The sequence below is a fragment of the Toxotes jaculatrix genome, chromosome 2 (assembly GCF_017976425.1).
Source record: "Toxotes jaculatrix isolate fToxJac2 chromosome 2, fToxJac2.pri, whole genome shotgun sequence".
Classification (NCBI taxonomy): domain Eukaryota; kingdom Metazoa; phylum Chordata; class Actinopteri; family Toxotidae; genus Toxotes; species Toxotes jaculatrix.
The window spans coordinates 26,702,474-26,717,396 of NC_054395.1; the positions used below are offsets into that span (position 1 = coordinate 26,702,474).

General features: G+C 44.5%; 1 protein-coding gene across 9 annotated transcripts in view; it reads right to left on the reverse strand.

The window, feature by feature from the left end:
- Nucleotides 1-14,923, reverse strand: part of hspg2 (heparan sulfate proteoglycan 2) — an 84,743-nt gene that overhangs the window by 4,475 nt on the left and 65,345 nt on the right. For 5 of the 9 annotated variants that reach the window (XM_041046847.1, XM_041046882.1, XM_041046857.1 and 2 more), the window contains 31 exons: nucleotides 14,041-14,163; nucleotides 13,780-13,932; nucleotides 13,166-13,326; nucleotides 12,818-12,895; nucleotides 11,044-11,179; nucleotides 10,648-10,799; nucleotides 10,178-10,322; nucleotides 9,462-9,605; nucleotides 8,665-8,799; nucleotides 8,340-8,521; nucleotides 7,975-8,170; nucleotides 7,642-7,821; nucleotides 7,148-7,408; nucleotides 6,789-6,951; nucleotides 6,181-6,278; nucleotides 5,796-6,062; nucleotides 5,587-5,699; nucleotides 5,266-5,413; nucleotides 5,030-5,146; nucleotides 4,818-4,835; nucleotides 3,889-3,973; nucleotides 3,633-3,777; nucleotides 3,429-3,531; nucleotides 3,225-3,334; nucleotides 3,026-3,134; nucleotides 2,807-2,905; nucleotides 2,416-2,637; nucleotides 1,952-2,196; nucleotides 1,681-1,852; nucleotides 1,304-1,426; nucleotides 834-890 (listed from right to left, as the gene is read on the reverse strand). In XM_041046847.1, coding sequence (XP_040902781.1) covers nucleotides 834-890; nucleotides 1,304-1,426; nucleotides 1,681-1,852; nucleotides 1,952-2,196; nucleotides 2,416-2,637; nucleotides 2,807-2,905; nucleotides 3,026-3,134; nucleotides 3,225-3,334; nucleotides 3,429-3,531; nucleotides 3,633-3,777; nucleotides 3,889-3,973; nucleotides 4,818-4,835; nucleotides 5,030-5,146; nucleotides 5,266-5,413; nucleotides 5,587-5,699; nucleotides 5,796-6,062; nucleotides 6,181-6,278; nucleotides 6,789-6,951; nucleotides 7,148-7,408; nucleotides 7,642-7,821; nucleotides 7,975-8,170; nucleotides 8,340-8,521; nucleotides 8,665-8,799; nucleotides 9,462-9,605; nucleotides 10,178-10,322; nucleotides 10,648-10,799; nucleotides 11,044-11,179; nucleotides 12,818-12,895; nucleotides 13,166-13,326; nucleotides 13,780-13,932; nucleotides 14,041-14,163 — 4,440 coding nt within the window. The remainder of the gene's footprint in view (nucleotides 1-833; nucleotides 891-1,303; nucleotides 1,427-1,680; nucleotides 1,853-1,951; nucleotides 2,197-2,415; nucleotides 2,638-2,806; nucleotides 2,906-3,025; nucleotides 3,135-3,224; nucleotides 3,335-3,428; nucleotides 3,532-3,632; nucleotides 3,778-3,888; nucleotides 3,974-4,817; nucleotides 4,836-5,029; nucleotides 5,147-5,265; nucleotides 5,414-5,586; nucleotides 5,700-5,795; nucleotides 6,063-6,180; nucleotides 6,279-6,788; nucleotides 6,952-7,147; nucleotides 7,409-7,641; nucleotides 7,822-7,974; nucleotides 8,171-8,339; nucleotides 8,522-8,664; nucleotides 8,800-9,461; nucleotides 9,606-10,177; nucleotides 10,323-10,647; nucleotides 10,800-11,043; nucleotides 11,180-12,817; nucleotides 12,896-13,165; nucleotides 13,327-13,779; nucleotides 13,933-14,040; nucleotides 14,164-14,923) is intronic. The other 4 variants (XM_041046891.1, XM_041046831.1, XM_041046866.1 and 1 more) reach the window with 3 other exon arrangements.

Sequence of the window (14,923 nt, forward strand, 5' to 3'; positions counted from 1 at the left end):
ATTTTATTATGTGTCCAAAATCCATGAGCAAATTCTACGATTTCAAAAACAAAAACAACAAAAATCTTAAGTGCAACCAAACTGCACAATGCAGACGCACTTGACAGTCCCCACCAACACATGAGCTAGTTATTTGCCATTCCTTACACTCTCCACCATCTCTGACCTTCCACAGAGATGAGACAGATCTCAACACAACCATGGCTCCATGCACAGAAAAACACATACAGTCTAGGATATGCTTGAAAATACATCTCAACTCACCCAAACAACCGTCACACTGTGCTTTCAACAGACATTTGAAATTGTTAGTAACAGCGCAAATGTGTGGACATGGAGCAGATTTAATGTTCTGACTTGAACAGTGAGAGAAAAAAAACAGGTATTTTTGTTGGTTTTCTTGTTTTATAGACAGGAAGTTTTGAATTAGATGGAAACGAAAGATTTCATGTGGTGAGTAGCCATCTTACAGTCATTGAGATAATGACAGGGAAAACGGAAAACAAGGGGAATTCCACATTCTGTCATTTCCAGTTTTTGAAATGGTGTCATAGGTCCAAAAAAAAAAAAGAAAAATCAGTTGATCTCACAAATGCAGTCTACCTTTTAGTACTGATGCAGAATTCCCCTCTCCCAACTTTCCAACAGGAATAAGAGCCTCAGTTGCCAGTTGAGTACAGATGCAGGTTTGGTTTTGTGTTTATGTGCGAACATGTGTTAGACAATAGACAGTTCGGGTTGACCTTGGAAGGGACGTGAGGCCCTTTGAGCTCATACGGGCCCCCCTGTTAGTCACGGTCGTGTCAGGCAGACTGAATGTTGAGATACTGTACCATTTGCCTCCTTAGCTTCCAAATTCCACAGGGCCTCGGGGAAGCTGGAGACCTGGCCTGTGTGTGCAGGATATAGCCATGAGAGTGCAGGGGTAAGACACACGTAATCACTTAGGGTTAACCCTCCCAGCGGGCTGGGAGCAAATTGTCTGACGTTAGAGGGGCTTCATACTGCGGAGAATGTGAGTCAAATGGGACTGGTTCTTACTGTTTCCTGGCTGTATGTGCAGTTTTACTGCTTCGATAATGAATATTTTTGTTTACAGGATGCAGGTTTATGCAGCAAGGTTCTATGTGAAGACGTGCTTTGCTTTTAGACTAATTGGCTGCTACTTAAATTGTATTATTAGAAATTAACAACATATAGAAATCCAAAAAAAAACAAAAAACATATGACATATGCTGTTTCTGGGTTTGAGTTTTATTGTTTGACTGTGGTATACATGGAAATGTTGATAGCTAATACTTACTTTCTTCACAGGTCAGGCCTGCGTGCCCGGGTGCACACACACACTGACCGTTGACACAGCTGCCGCCATTCTGGCACTGAAGGTTGGTCTGGCACACATCTTTCACCACCTCACAACGCTCACCTGCAGGGTCACATACCAGTCATGGCTCACGGGTGAAAGATTAAGGGTCAAATTCACATCAAAGGCAGGGTGGTTTTCACTGATTTCAACTGATATTGAGATTTTTTTTTTTATCATGTTTTGTGTCCTGATGAACCCACAAGTTATTCAGTATTTCCTGCCACAAAAAGAAGCTATAAGTGGTCCCAGTACCTCTGAGCAGATCTGACACTTGTTAAGTCTTTTACACGGTCTAGAAAACTAAGAGCACTAACCTTCAAATCCATCCTTACAGAGGCACTGGTACTCATACTCAGCACTTGACATGCAGTGACCTCCATTCAGGCAGGGCCGGCGGTCACAGGGGCTGTTGTCCACACACTTGCGGATAGATCTGCTGTCTGTAAAGCTGTAGGACAGATCCACCTTCTTGTTGTTGATGGAAACCTAAGCAGGCAGTGCAGACGAGTTTAAGCTACTGGTTACATGAAAATGTTACAGGACAACTTTAGTTTTATTTCATTCTTTAACACAGAGAGATCTCACCTCTCCTATACATCCCTCAAACATTTCGCTGACGTTGGCTGGCTTAGGCAGGATTTCCATTCTGGGGACTCCTCCCAGGTACATGGGGGTGTGGATGTTGAGGCCCTGGGCTTTTCCCGGAGATGTCTTCCTCTCCACTTGGCCTTGGTCGACCCTCAGGTGGCCGGCCTTCTTGTTCCGCTCGGCCACGACTCTGTGCCACTGGCCCAGAGAGACTGGCTCAGGACTGAGAAGGATTGCTTGGCCTGAAAAATCAAGACAGGTCCACAGAGACTTTACTTTCTCTGACAATTTACCGTGTGAACAGGGATGTAGTTGTAAGTGGTAATATGATCATATGATTAACTCTTCTAACCACCTTTAAAACCTTTATTATGTCAATTCAGCAAATCGCTGCAGGTTGCATGTAGGGAAAGAATTTTTCAAGAGCAAATAAACTTTTGCACAGTCATAGTCCACTTTACCTGTGCCCAGTTCATATCTGAACTCTACATGTCCCTCCACCATGGAGATGGCTACAAAGTCCTCCACCTTCATTTTCTTCCCACCACAGAAGAACATGAGGCCGTCTCTCTCTGTTGGCTTGAACTCCATCTCAACACGCAGATCATCGTGGATGTTGGTCAGGGGAGGATAGGCTATGTATGACTCCTCCCCATCAAACAGTGGAGTGGTCACCAGTTCCCCTAGTAAAGGCAAAGTGGAGGAAAATGCATCAAAACTTAGAATTTTTGAAGGATATTTTGAAAAATATTCAATAACAGCTGGAAAATATCTAAGGCAATGTCATATCTCTTCCTCAAAATATTTGGAATAACCTTATGGGGCATGAGGGTGTTTGATTTCCTCACTTACCATCCATACACTTGTTTCCGAACTTGCCAAGATGGCAGCGGCAGTCATAACCCAGGCCATTCGGCCGATTGATGCAAGTGGCGTCTGGTCCGCAGGCCTCTGTGGGAGTTCAGGCCACAAAAGGTCACAAACAAAGACCGTTTCAAATATTTACCAGTATAATGCTGCCCTCTTAATGCTTTGATTTGTCTGTGGGGTCAGATGGAGATTCACATGTACCTGAGTGACAGTGCAGGGACGAGTGGTGCTGGCAGTTGCTACCGGTGAATCCTTTGAGGCAGCTGCACTTGTACAAGCTGGCCTCTGAGTCCTCACACATGCCGCCATTCTGAATCAGATGAGAGAAATCTTCTTGATATTATGGAATTAAACACAGACCAGTCGCTACGAATACATTGACTGGATGGATGTGACCGACCTGGCATGGCTGATCTTTGCAGGTGGGACAGTTTGTGACACCAGTAGAGCTGCGGTCAAGGTCTTTGAAGATGACTTCTTCACCCTGGATGACCAGCTGACGGATGCAGCCTGCACAGCACCAATATTCAGTGAGGACAAGTAATCACACACACACAGCAAACATTTTCTCCATAGTATATTTCTGTTCTGAGTGATGTCTTACCGACAAACCCGGTCTTAATGCCAGCAGTTTTGGCAAGAAGTGTGTAGTTAGGGTAACCACCCACATGCAGCTCCTCATTCAGATCCAGGCCCTGGAACTTGCCCTGAGGAGAGGAAATGAACATTTACGGTATGGTATGAATCACTGAATTAATCAAATGCACATGGGTGGAAGTGGGAGCTATATTCACACTGACATAAGTACCTGTGAGCTGCCATTGATGGGCTCCCCTCCATCTACAATGATGTAGCCCTGGGTGAGGTTGCGATACACCTCAACGGTGTGAAACTCTCCCAGTTTGACAGGGTTGGGGTCACGTATAGTGGCCATGCCGGAGCCCACGTCGAACCTGGGACACCACAACAGATTTTGAAAATTATGATCATCAGCAAGCTTCATGATGCTGGATTTACTTTTAGTCATTTAAGAGGAGGAACTTTGAAGATCAGTATAAACTGACCTGAACTCCAAGCGACCGCCCACAAGTCCCAGAGAGATGAAGTCGGCTCCTGTGGTCCTCCTCTGGCCATTGTAGAGGATCATTCCTACACCACAAAAACAGGGCTAGTGAGAAATTGTACAATCACGATCCTAAATGTATACCCTACAATCATATCCATCTTAATAAGTCATTAAATCCACCAGGTTTATTTTAGTTTAAATAAGCAGAATCTTCTAGTATTTGCAGGGATGAAAATGAATTTCCTTGAGATAATAATGGAACAAATTAGCTTTTTGTCTCAAGATAGTGCAACTGACTTCTCTAACGTTCCTGAAATAATCATTTGATCCCACTAGAAGAATTTTTCACTCAAGAAAAAGAAGATCTTCAGGTGAAGTGACTTGTTAGGATGGATATTATTTGTAATGGAGTTTTGAAAGCTGAATGGTAAAGCAGCATGCTATGGTGAGGCAAGTTTAAAGCCAACCAAAGCCAGGTCATAACCTGCTACCCTGCCACTGGGCTGCCAAGTGCAACCAATTACATTCATACTATTAGTCCTCCTTTTTCCGTCCTCCACATGCTGGATATTTACATGCTTACATGAGGCACACAGGCTTATATGAGGTTTGAGTAACCTCTCACTACTCTCAGAACAGCAGTGATACAGAGCACTGCTATGTAGTCAGTGTAGAAGGTGATATAACACAAGTAGATTTTGAACCAAGCTTTCATTAATCCAATAACTGTAATATTCCTAAATGTAGGATCCTGAGTGAACAGCCTGTACAGAATAAAAACATAGGCCATGCACCATACTGCATCTGTTTCACAGGCCTTAAATCAGCTCTGAGCTGGATGCATTATGTGGACGTCTGATGCAGCCAAAAAGCAGCACTGCTAACATCAGCCTTGGGCTCCCGTGGTTCTCAAGCACTGAGACTCACCAGCGTACAATATGAGACCTTCCCACCATGTGGGTGAGAGGAAGAGGTGATGCAGAGAGGGAGAGGACAGAAGACTCAGTGAAATTATGCATACAGTAATACAAAAGACAAAAAAAAAAACACATTACAGCACTGAAAGATTAAACAACTAAAAAGTATAACATAATACACAGTACAATCTGTCAGGAAGATTTAAGGTTGTGCTTTCTTACCATCAACATTATCAGGTCTAAAGCTGATCTTAACGCTGAAGGCTTTGTAGGCGTTTTTGATGGTGGGCAGAGTAAGATAGGACAAAGGTTCCTGGGCAAAGTAGGGCATCACTCGCTCTGAAAAAACACCCAATCTCACAGTTAGATGCAGACAACCACGCAGTTCTTACTGAAAACTTCTCATTTATTTACTAACATCTGTTCTGTTCATTGCACTCTCCACTGTGCAGACTAACCATGAACAAGAAGAGTAGTGAAGGCTTCCACTTTGCCCTGCTTGTTAGAGGCGGTGCAGACGTACGTCCCAGAATCGTCATGGGAGACACGAGGAACGGTCAGCACGTTGACTTCCTGGAAACACTTAGGAGGAAGCTCTCCTTCCAGCTAGATAAAGAAACAGACACAGTGACGCAATCAGTCCACAAAGTCCTCTCTCTTCAAGCCAGATGAGTTAGCCAGCATTTAGACGATAAACATCATAGAGAATTAAAAAGAACTGCTAAACATTCATGAAAATGTAAGGTTTTTTTTTTAAATTACAGACACATCTTGGTTACCTTGGACCATTTGATCTCAGGTACAGGATATCCTGAGGCCACACAGGGCAAGACTGCATCAGAGCCAACTGTCACCTCTTTAGTTTCTGGCAGTGCAGCAATTTGAGGAAGGGCTGTTCAAGGAGGCAAAGGATTTAAATGAGGATGGTGATAGCATAACTACCTGCATAAAAGATCAGTGAGTGTGCAAATGTTTAAGGGTTACTCACACTGGACGTTAAGGACCACCTGGGACTGTACTGAGCCTACATCATTGGTGGCGGTACAGCGGTACTGCCCAGCATCGGCCTCTGTCACTTGCTCGATCTTCAGCATGCCGCCCTTCACCATGATGTGAGCTGGCAAAGCCCCGCCAACTTTACTCCATTTGACCGTGGGCTCTGGGTCACCAACGGCCTGGCATTCAAACTCCACAGAGTTCCCAATCATCACAGTCTGCACTGAGGTACGAACATTGATCATCACCTTTGGCAGGGCTGTGGAAAAGAACAGGAAAAATTTAACAAAAACAGGAAAAGAACCCACGAGTTGTATTTGGTTTTGATTACGGTAAGCAGAGTATACATTAGTATATTTGTGGTAAACATTACAGACCTTGGATGGTTAACCTGGCAGTGTCCTGGGCCTGACCATACACACTGCTTGCTCTGCAGATATAAACACCTTCATTGCTCTGCTCAAGGTTCTCAATCCTACAGAGAGACATTAAATTACACACACAAGAAATGGATCAGTTTTTACTTCACATATTACACATTCAAGCTGTTATCTCAGCAGATTTTAACGTTTTGTCCCATTTAAATGGTAATATAACTATAACTTCCATGAAAAGACCAACAGCAAACTGATGTTACTGAGGAGTACTGCCTGTGAGGCCAAAGCCTGATAAATCTTATTCCTCTGTTCCATAGACATCCATTGGTGCCCAACAGCTATTAAAAACCTATAAGTGAGTCTCACTGTTGCCCTGGATGACATTTTCCTTTATTAAAACCAACGTAAGCAATGGACTTTATTTTGAGTTTTTATTTGGAAAAATTCCCTTACAAACTATTTACTCCTGTTTACGCCCACATATGCTGTAAATACAATTTGACTGAAGGTCACAACATGCAAAATTGTCAATTTGGTCCTTTAATATCAAACATATCCAGACATTCGGAGCTGTTTTCGTCAAACCCACACTTCGTGTTATGAGTCACCTGAGCACACCATCCTTGATGTGGTGATTTGGTGGCAGGGCACCTCCTTCCTTCAGCCACTCAATTTTGGTCTCTGCACCACCTGCTGCTGAACAGGTAAACTCCACAGCACTGCCCTGGGCCTTTACCTCAACCTGGGGTGAAACACGCACTGCCAGCGGGGCTACAGAGGGGAACAACAGAGACGAAATTTAGGTCTTGTTGTGGCACAGGAATATGACTGTTAGACACTTCTTCACATGTCCATTTTAATGTCCATTTTACACCTGGAGGAGAGAGGAAGAATTTTTGTGCATATGTGGTGCATAACTGTGTCAAGCTCAAACCTTTTCAAATCATTATATTATCAGCAAACTTACATCTGACTGTGACTTTAGCGGTCACTTCACTGCTGCCCACTTTGTTGCTGACCACACACTTGTAGGTCCCAGCATCCTCAGCATTAGCCAGGTTGACCTGAAGATCCCCTCCGCTAACCTGAGCCCTCGGGGACAGGTTTCCATCCACCTTGGTCCAAGTGTATGTCAAAGGAGGAGTGCCATGGGCCAGGCACTGCAACCTAATCACCTCCCCGATCCGCACAGCCACATCGTTGGGTAAAGACGTGGCATAAGGAAGAGCTAAAGAGGGGAGAAAAAAAATCACTGGGTTTGTGTGTTTTCTTGGGAGATATAAAAAACATCTTGGAAGATATACAAAGCAATATAAAATGTTAAGAAGGAGCTTTAACTCAGCGTATACTAAGACTATGATTCATGTGCAAAGGGAGTATGCAGTGCAGGACAGAATAAATTTAAAAACAATAAAGCTGAATAAAAAAAATACCAGCAAACACCAGAACCACAACACTCACTTTCTACATCTAGCATGATGGTGACGTCAGAGGTGCCCATGTTGTTGGTGGCACTGCAGATGTATTCTCCAGAGTCTTGCCGGCCCACGCTGGGCAGCACCAAGCTGTTGTTCACCACTTTGTGTCTCCAAGGTAGAGGAGACCGCAGCTTGGACCAGGTGATTGTTGGCGAGGGGAAGCCTAGAAAAGAAAAGTGCAGGAAGAAAAACATAGATTCTTGGCTCGGTTCATTTAGGAATGCCTTTTTTAACGAGCCACTAAAGCTGCTTTAATATTGTGGCTTTCATTTACAGTTATGATGATTCTACAGTGAAAATTTTTAGCAGTCATTACCGTGGGCCTCACAGCGCAGTGTTGCAGTCTGTCCCTCTACCACGATCATCAGCGGCTCAGGAACAGAGGCCCTGGGCACTGATGGTACTTGAGCGCCTCCCTCAACAATGACCTCTACCTTGGTCTCCGTGGAGCCCTCATTGTTGCGAGCTGTGCACACATACGTGCCACTGTCCTCCTGACGTGCCACCAGTATCTGCACAAGAGGACAAAGTATATATTCCTCCACCAAAATACGGATAAGGATTTCAAAACTGGCAAAAAAGAGACTGACTTTGAGGCAGAGTTTTTAAATTGCAACACAGAAGCAAAAAATGAGTGACTGATTATTGTTCTACACATGCTGTTATCAGATGTATGAGTACCTGCATGACTGCATTGGACTCCATGGGTACAGGGCTGCTCAGCATGGTTTTGCGGTTGCTGTCCAGCCTGTGCCATGACACTGAAGGGCGTGGCTCTCCTGATGCCTGGCATTCCAGGTTAATGGGTTCACCCACCCTGATCCGCACAGGTCCAACAGGGGTGACAGTGGCCACAGGAGACACTGAAAGTACAGATGCACAATACTAGTCCGCCTATGTCCCTGAACAGCCACTAGAGGGAACCAATCTCTTTGAAGTTTGGGGAGCATGGATGATGGGAACATGAGGAGTCCTTATGTTGCAGTCGGATATGTATGTAACTTACCTTTGACAATCAAAGACACAATGGTGTGAGTGATGCCGAACGGGTTGCTCGCCACACAGCGGTAGGCACCATGGTTGTTAGGGCGAGCACCGGTAATGGTAATAACAGAACCATCTGGGCTAACCCTGGCATTATCTGCAGAACAGAGGAGCAAATGAAACATTAGATCTGCTGCAGATGCCACAGGAGACTTCAGAACTTAAAAGGACACAGATTTTTCACATGGAGTTCAGTCTACTTGTCATGCATTGGTTCTATTCAACCTGTGAAAACAGTCGTCTGATGTATTCTGTGGCTCTGGACAAAGCTTTCTTAAGTTTTATGAAATAACTCAGATGACGCTGGTAATCTTTGCTTTGGCATGAATTGTTGGATATCACCTGAAAGAGTAAGGGTACAAATCTGAGACTGGAAAAAGTGACCGGGTGCAACGTATTTACATTTTCTGTCTTTACTGAATACAGAAAAGACATGTCTCCATAAGAAAAGCCAACATGTCATGAAATCTTTGGCACTGCTAATGTCACTAATGCCAATCTCAAGCATTACTAATGTCATACAACATTTTACTTAATTCAAAAATGTCAATGCAAGAGCTCATAATCTCAATAAGTCATTAAATGAAGTGTCAGAGGAGAGCTCCATGGGTGGACTGCAGCTGTAACTGCTTGTAAATAATGACTTAATAAAATCAGAGCTCATGAAGCAGGTTTATTCCTCAGAGGTGGTGGTGGTGGTGTGTGTGTGTGTGTGTGTGTGTGTGTGTGTGTGTGTGTGTGTGTGTGTGTGTGTATTACCTGGCAGTGGTAGGTTGCTGGCCAGTTTCCACTCCAGTCTGACAGGCTGGGCTCCGCTGTACACCCTGCACCTGAAACTGGCTGACTCCCCCACACGCACTGCAGCACTGTGGGGCTCAATGGCGATGATTGGACTCTGAAGACCTGCAGCAGAGACCGGCAGTTTGGGCTCTGGACAGATTCTATTTGAACATTACTGTGCACAATCCCACTTCATTAAGCTGATTTATTATTCACAGAGACTTTAAGTAACAAATTCCAATTCAATGTGGCTATGGGACTCATTGGCAGCAGTTTAAGAGTTCAAACACGGCTGAAGTCCAAGAAGGAGTGAATGAGGATGAGATCATGGGACAGTAGTGAGGAAAGTCTTTCAATCTGAGGTCACACTGGAAAGCACAACTGGAAAGTTCATTCATGAAGTGAGGCAGTGTTAGTCTGAGAACAACACCCTGCCATGTGTGCCATCATGCCCTGCCCTTAATGTGCTTCTCCCAGCCTCTGACTGATGATGCCATCAAGACTAATTTCCTTAGTGAGAAAGAAATGAATGTCAAATCAGAATAAATTGTCCGACCTCTAGCACAGCAGAGTGCAGTGGGACTAAACACTTGGAAAAACACCAAATGGGCTCTTGCATTTATTGTGTGGCACTCTGTTGCAACGTGAAAAAAAAATATCTGTCTGTATGAAGCCTAAAGTGTTGATCAACTTACGTGAAGAAGATGAAGTGACAGACACGGAGACAGAGGCCTGATGGACATGAGATCCCGGGTTTCCAAAGTTGCCCTGCACTCGACAGATATACTCTCCTGAGTCTTCTGGGGTGGCTGACAGGATACGCAGCTGACTGCCCAGAACCTGCAGGAAGAAAATGTTACGCTTACAACACTAAGAATATTATAGCTTTTATGTCTCATAATATTTCTATTATGACTACTGCTGCTGCTACTACTGCCAAGTATTACTATATAATGGTAATATTGTCGATAATAAAGAATATGAATAATGGATTAACTGGTAAAAGCTGCTCTGTTACAAGTAGAAGTCCAGAATTTTACTTTCACATACAGACAAAAGTATTATCATCAAAATGTACTTAGAATTAGTTCTAAAGAAATGGGGGTACAAGGATGCACAATGATGCATGCACATTATATATACATTTGCATATTTGTGTGATTACCTGGTGGTTGGAGGACAGGCGTCCACTGGCTCTTGTCCAGGTGACTTGGGGAGGTGGATTTCCGGGGGCAAAACAGTTCAGCTCCAGACTCTGGCCCTCTTGGACGTCAGCTATAGACGGCTGGATGCTGACCACTGATGTGCTATGGTCCGCTGTACAAACACAAACATATGCAGCACATTTTACCTCACTCTGATGTATCTCATGAATTATTCCTTTACATTTTTGGCTAATGTTATGTAACCATGGCGTGACGTGATGTTCCCATGTCAGTGCAGAAATTACCCAATAAAAACAAAAAAGGTGAAACCAAACCAAACAATAAAATCAAATGCAACCTCTGAATCAATCACTAACAGTCGTTTCATAATCAGCTGGACAGTCATGTCATCTCACCTTTGAGCACCGTCACTTTAATTGGTGCGCTATTTGAGCCAACGCTGTTGCTGCCAACACACATGTAAGTGCCCGAGTCGGCCATCTTGATGTTGGGGATGAGCAGAGTGCCGATGTCGGTGCGGTCCATGCGGGCCTGGAGGGGAAACATCAGCATGGGAGCAGATCAGCAACCTATCTCAGTTACATCACCTGTTTCCTGCCACGATATAAACCACTAATTATTACATTTCAAACTAACACAGATAATTATACTGAAGACAAAGCACATCACTTACCTGTCTCACGTCCCTTGAAAGAACACAAATATGACATTGCTGACACTATGACATTGCTAGCTAATAGCAACACAAAAGCACCACAGTGTAGACCTTAAAGACAAGCCAAAAGCTGTTATTGCTACAGTCCAGTCTTTCTGTAAATGGATTTTTGTTTATGATTTCTATGGCACGGTGCTTTGTACGTGAAGCTCTGCACAAAGCAGTGCCAGCATTTCTATGATGATTGGTGGGGTTATAATTTGTTAATATATAATGATCAGTCATAATTACATGTGCTACACTATTATCTTTATTCTAAAGGAATTAATGATTGATGATTGTAGGAATGATGGAAACAATTAGGACAGTTAGAACTGACAGTTCGTGACACATTGATTTGAGCTAGAAGTCCAACTCAATAAGAATTACACAGCAGGTCTTAACCACAAATCTCTGATAAATCCAGGAATAATCACTCGCCCTGGAAGTCAAAATAACCACCATCAAGTACTCCAGAGCAAATAATGAATAAAAACCAAAACTCTAAATCCTATTTAAGAACTCTCATAACTCTCATGAACTCTCATCTGTCTCATGAGTAATCAACAACTTCACTTGTTTGTACACTGCTCCACATGGCAGTCAGGAGCCCGACAAGGCTGAAAATGAGCTTTTATAAAGTTTGGAAACACCTCAGAGGGGAGGGGAATCGGGAGGGGAGGGTCTGGGGAGGGATTACTGTATCCGGGGGGTGTTGGGGCATCCACGGACAAAGCTGCTTAGCTCCGGCCCATTCAACCGTGAGGGAGGCTAAACCGAGCAGTGGCTGAGGCGGGCCTTGGCTCAATGTGTGTCTGAACCCATTGATGAGTTTTCAAAGCAAGCCGTTTGCTAGAGCATACAGAATTTCTGCGTGGTCGCACGGCAGAGCCCGGCTCCCCCTGGGAAAGGCTGACACAACGCAGTGATTCTCTGAGGCAGAACTAAACAGGCCCCGGAGCCCTCGCCGAGCCGAGGAGGGCCATGCAGAAACCAGACTAACACAAAACCCCCTGGGGCATGGGGGCAACGCGCTGCGCCTGGCACGGAGCAAAATATGTCTGAAATACCTACAGTACCTACTGTATACTTAGTCCTGTTAATACATTCAGTGGAATGATGAGGGTCAACTGGGTACTGAGAGCCCAAACAAGTCAGGGATGGTACGATGTGGACAGAACAAAACGAAAGACTATGGAACACCTTCATTAATAAAAACGCAACATAAAAACAAGTGCTGCATGCAAGTACAACAAGAAGTCAACCAGACCCAGCTAGTTGATTTCAATGTATCTGGCACAGCTCTAAAGGGACTTAGTGAGCAGCTGTTGTGAATCAACAAGGTTTTACAAGGTGTGAATCAAGGACACTTTTGATCATGCACTTAGTCAACAAGGTGTGAAGATGAGGTCAGTACACGACAATGGATGTGAACTATGAGACAGGACAGACAGACATCGGACAGATGGACAGACCTGCAGCTCCTCAATACGTCTCTGTAACACATCGAGACTGTTGCTTTTAAATTGATGGAAACCGTGAGAGGGAATGGCCTGAGCAAACGTCAGAACAGGGTAGGATCAAAAAAAAAAAAGGGGGGGGGAGGGGGAGGAGACAAACAGAAGGGAGGGAAAAATAAAGGTAAATGGTCAAAATGCTGAAACAGTCATAAAAACTGGCACAGTATGATGAGATACCATCGGCACCGGACACACCTTGAGGTGCAAGATAGAGATATAGCACAGCAAAATGTTTATACAGTTTTAATCAATCCACGTTTAAGTCACCATTACCGGGTACCGGGACAGCAGGAGGTGTCTCACCTGTGGGGGGATCTGTCCTCCATTTTTCAGCCAGGTGAGCTTCGGAGTGGGTGCTCCTGACGCGCGGCAGTACAACCTCAAGGTGTCGCCCTCGTGGACTTCAACATTTTGGGGACTGACTTGGACTTGGGGCTGGGTGCCTAGGCCACTAGGGTTAGATTCTGACCAAAAAATGCACTGTGATCATTCAGAGGCAAAATATTTCATCTACAGCACAACACCCTGAGCGTGACAGCGAATAAAACACACTGAATCTTCATCTCAGGCAAACGTGATTTTGCATAGTCTCACTGTTAAGCAAGAGGATGATAAACTAAAGAGAGAATTTAATGCGGACATGAGATGCCTCTTTTGTTTCAAGCTAGTTCTTTTTCAGAACAGACACTGGATTGAATTACACTCATTTCCTGAGAACTTAAACCACAACCACTGCACAGCACTTATGCTAACCTTGACTCAACCCTAACATTAATCCAAGTCTTAGCCATAAAACCTAATAATGTACATTGTGGACTTGCAATCTGTCCCCAAAAAGGAGGCAAATCCCCATCACGTAAGTGTGTGAATGGATTTAGTTATCCACAAATCCACACACACAAAAACACAGAGCATACTTTGTACAAAGAGGGACACCCGCGCTGTGTGTTCGCCATGAGTGTTCAGGGCCTTGCAGGTGTATTCGCCCTCATCAGCCTTGTCCACTGCTGTGAAGGTCAGTACGCCGCCTCGTATCACCGCTCTTGGACTCATTCTGTTCCCTGGACCTCCTGCAACAATCAGACAGTTACAGCTGATCACTCAGTGCTGCAGAGGGAATCTTTGCGCACCCTGGTTAAGATGTGTAACTTTGTAATAGACCGAATTTCTGGTCGTACCAATCCATTCGATGGCAGGGGTTGGGTTTCCAGTCACTGTGCAGCGAAACTCTGCCCGCTGGCCTTGAAGCACATTCAGCACTGAGGGAGTGATGGTGGCCACAGGCTGGGCCGCCTCTCCAGCTACAGAAGTAGACACACCAATCAAACAGAGTTCAAAACAGAGACTTCCAAGAGTGATAAAGTGTGATAACGCAGACTGGACTATAGGTGCAGTGGTGGAATGGAATGAAACCTGCTCGGGTATTATATATAAGCTGTGTGTAATAAACTGACTAGACTGTGATGGCCTCTGCCTGTGCCCCCACCGTCACCCTTGGCAGTCTACATCCTCAGAGCAGACAAAACAGATGAGATGTGGCAGGCAGGCCTTGGCATGGCCTCAGGGCATACTGCTGTCTGCGCCAGTTTGGCTAGCTGCTAGACTTCAATCCCGTATGATCCCAGTGTGACAGGGCAAAAGAAAGGCCTCTTTCATTAGGCAGGGAGCAGCAGGAGGCTATCTAAGCAGATCCAAAACTGTAGTAGCCTGGGTCTAGCTGTGACTCTCTGACCGTAGTAACACCAATACTCCCGAGCAGAGAGAGGTTTTGTTTTTCTCTGTGGGACAGACAGACAGACGTGACAGCCTAAACTCTACACTGAACAAGAAACCTCTATGAATGATAAATGATTTGATTACATGGATGTTTTATAGAATCTCTGCCGTGGGTTTCGTAAGGATCTGTGGTAGAATCAGTGCATCAGGTGATGAAACTTAAAGGGTTGATTCACCCAGAATAAGAGAAAAAAAACAAAATGCCTCAGCACCTGTGGTGGTATCTAACCAAGCCGTTATTTTTGGTTTTATCTGTCAAGATTTTGAGGTATCTGTCTGCCTTCA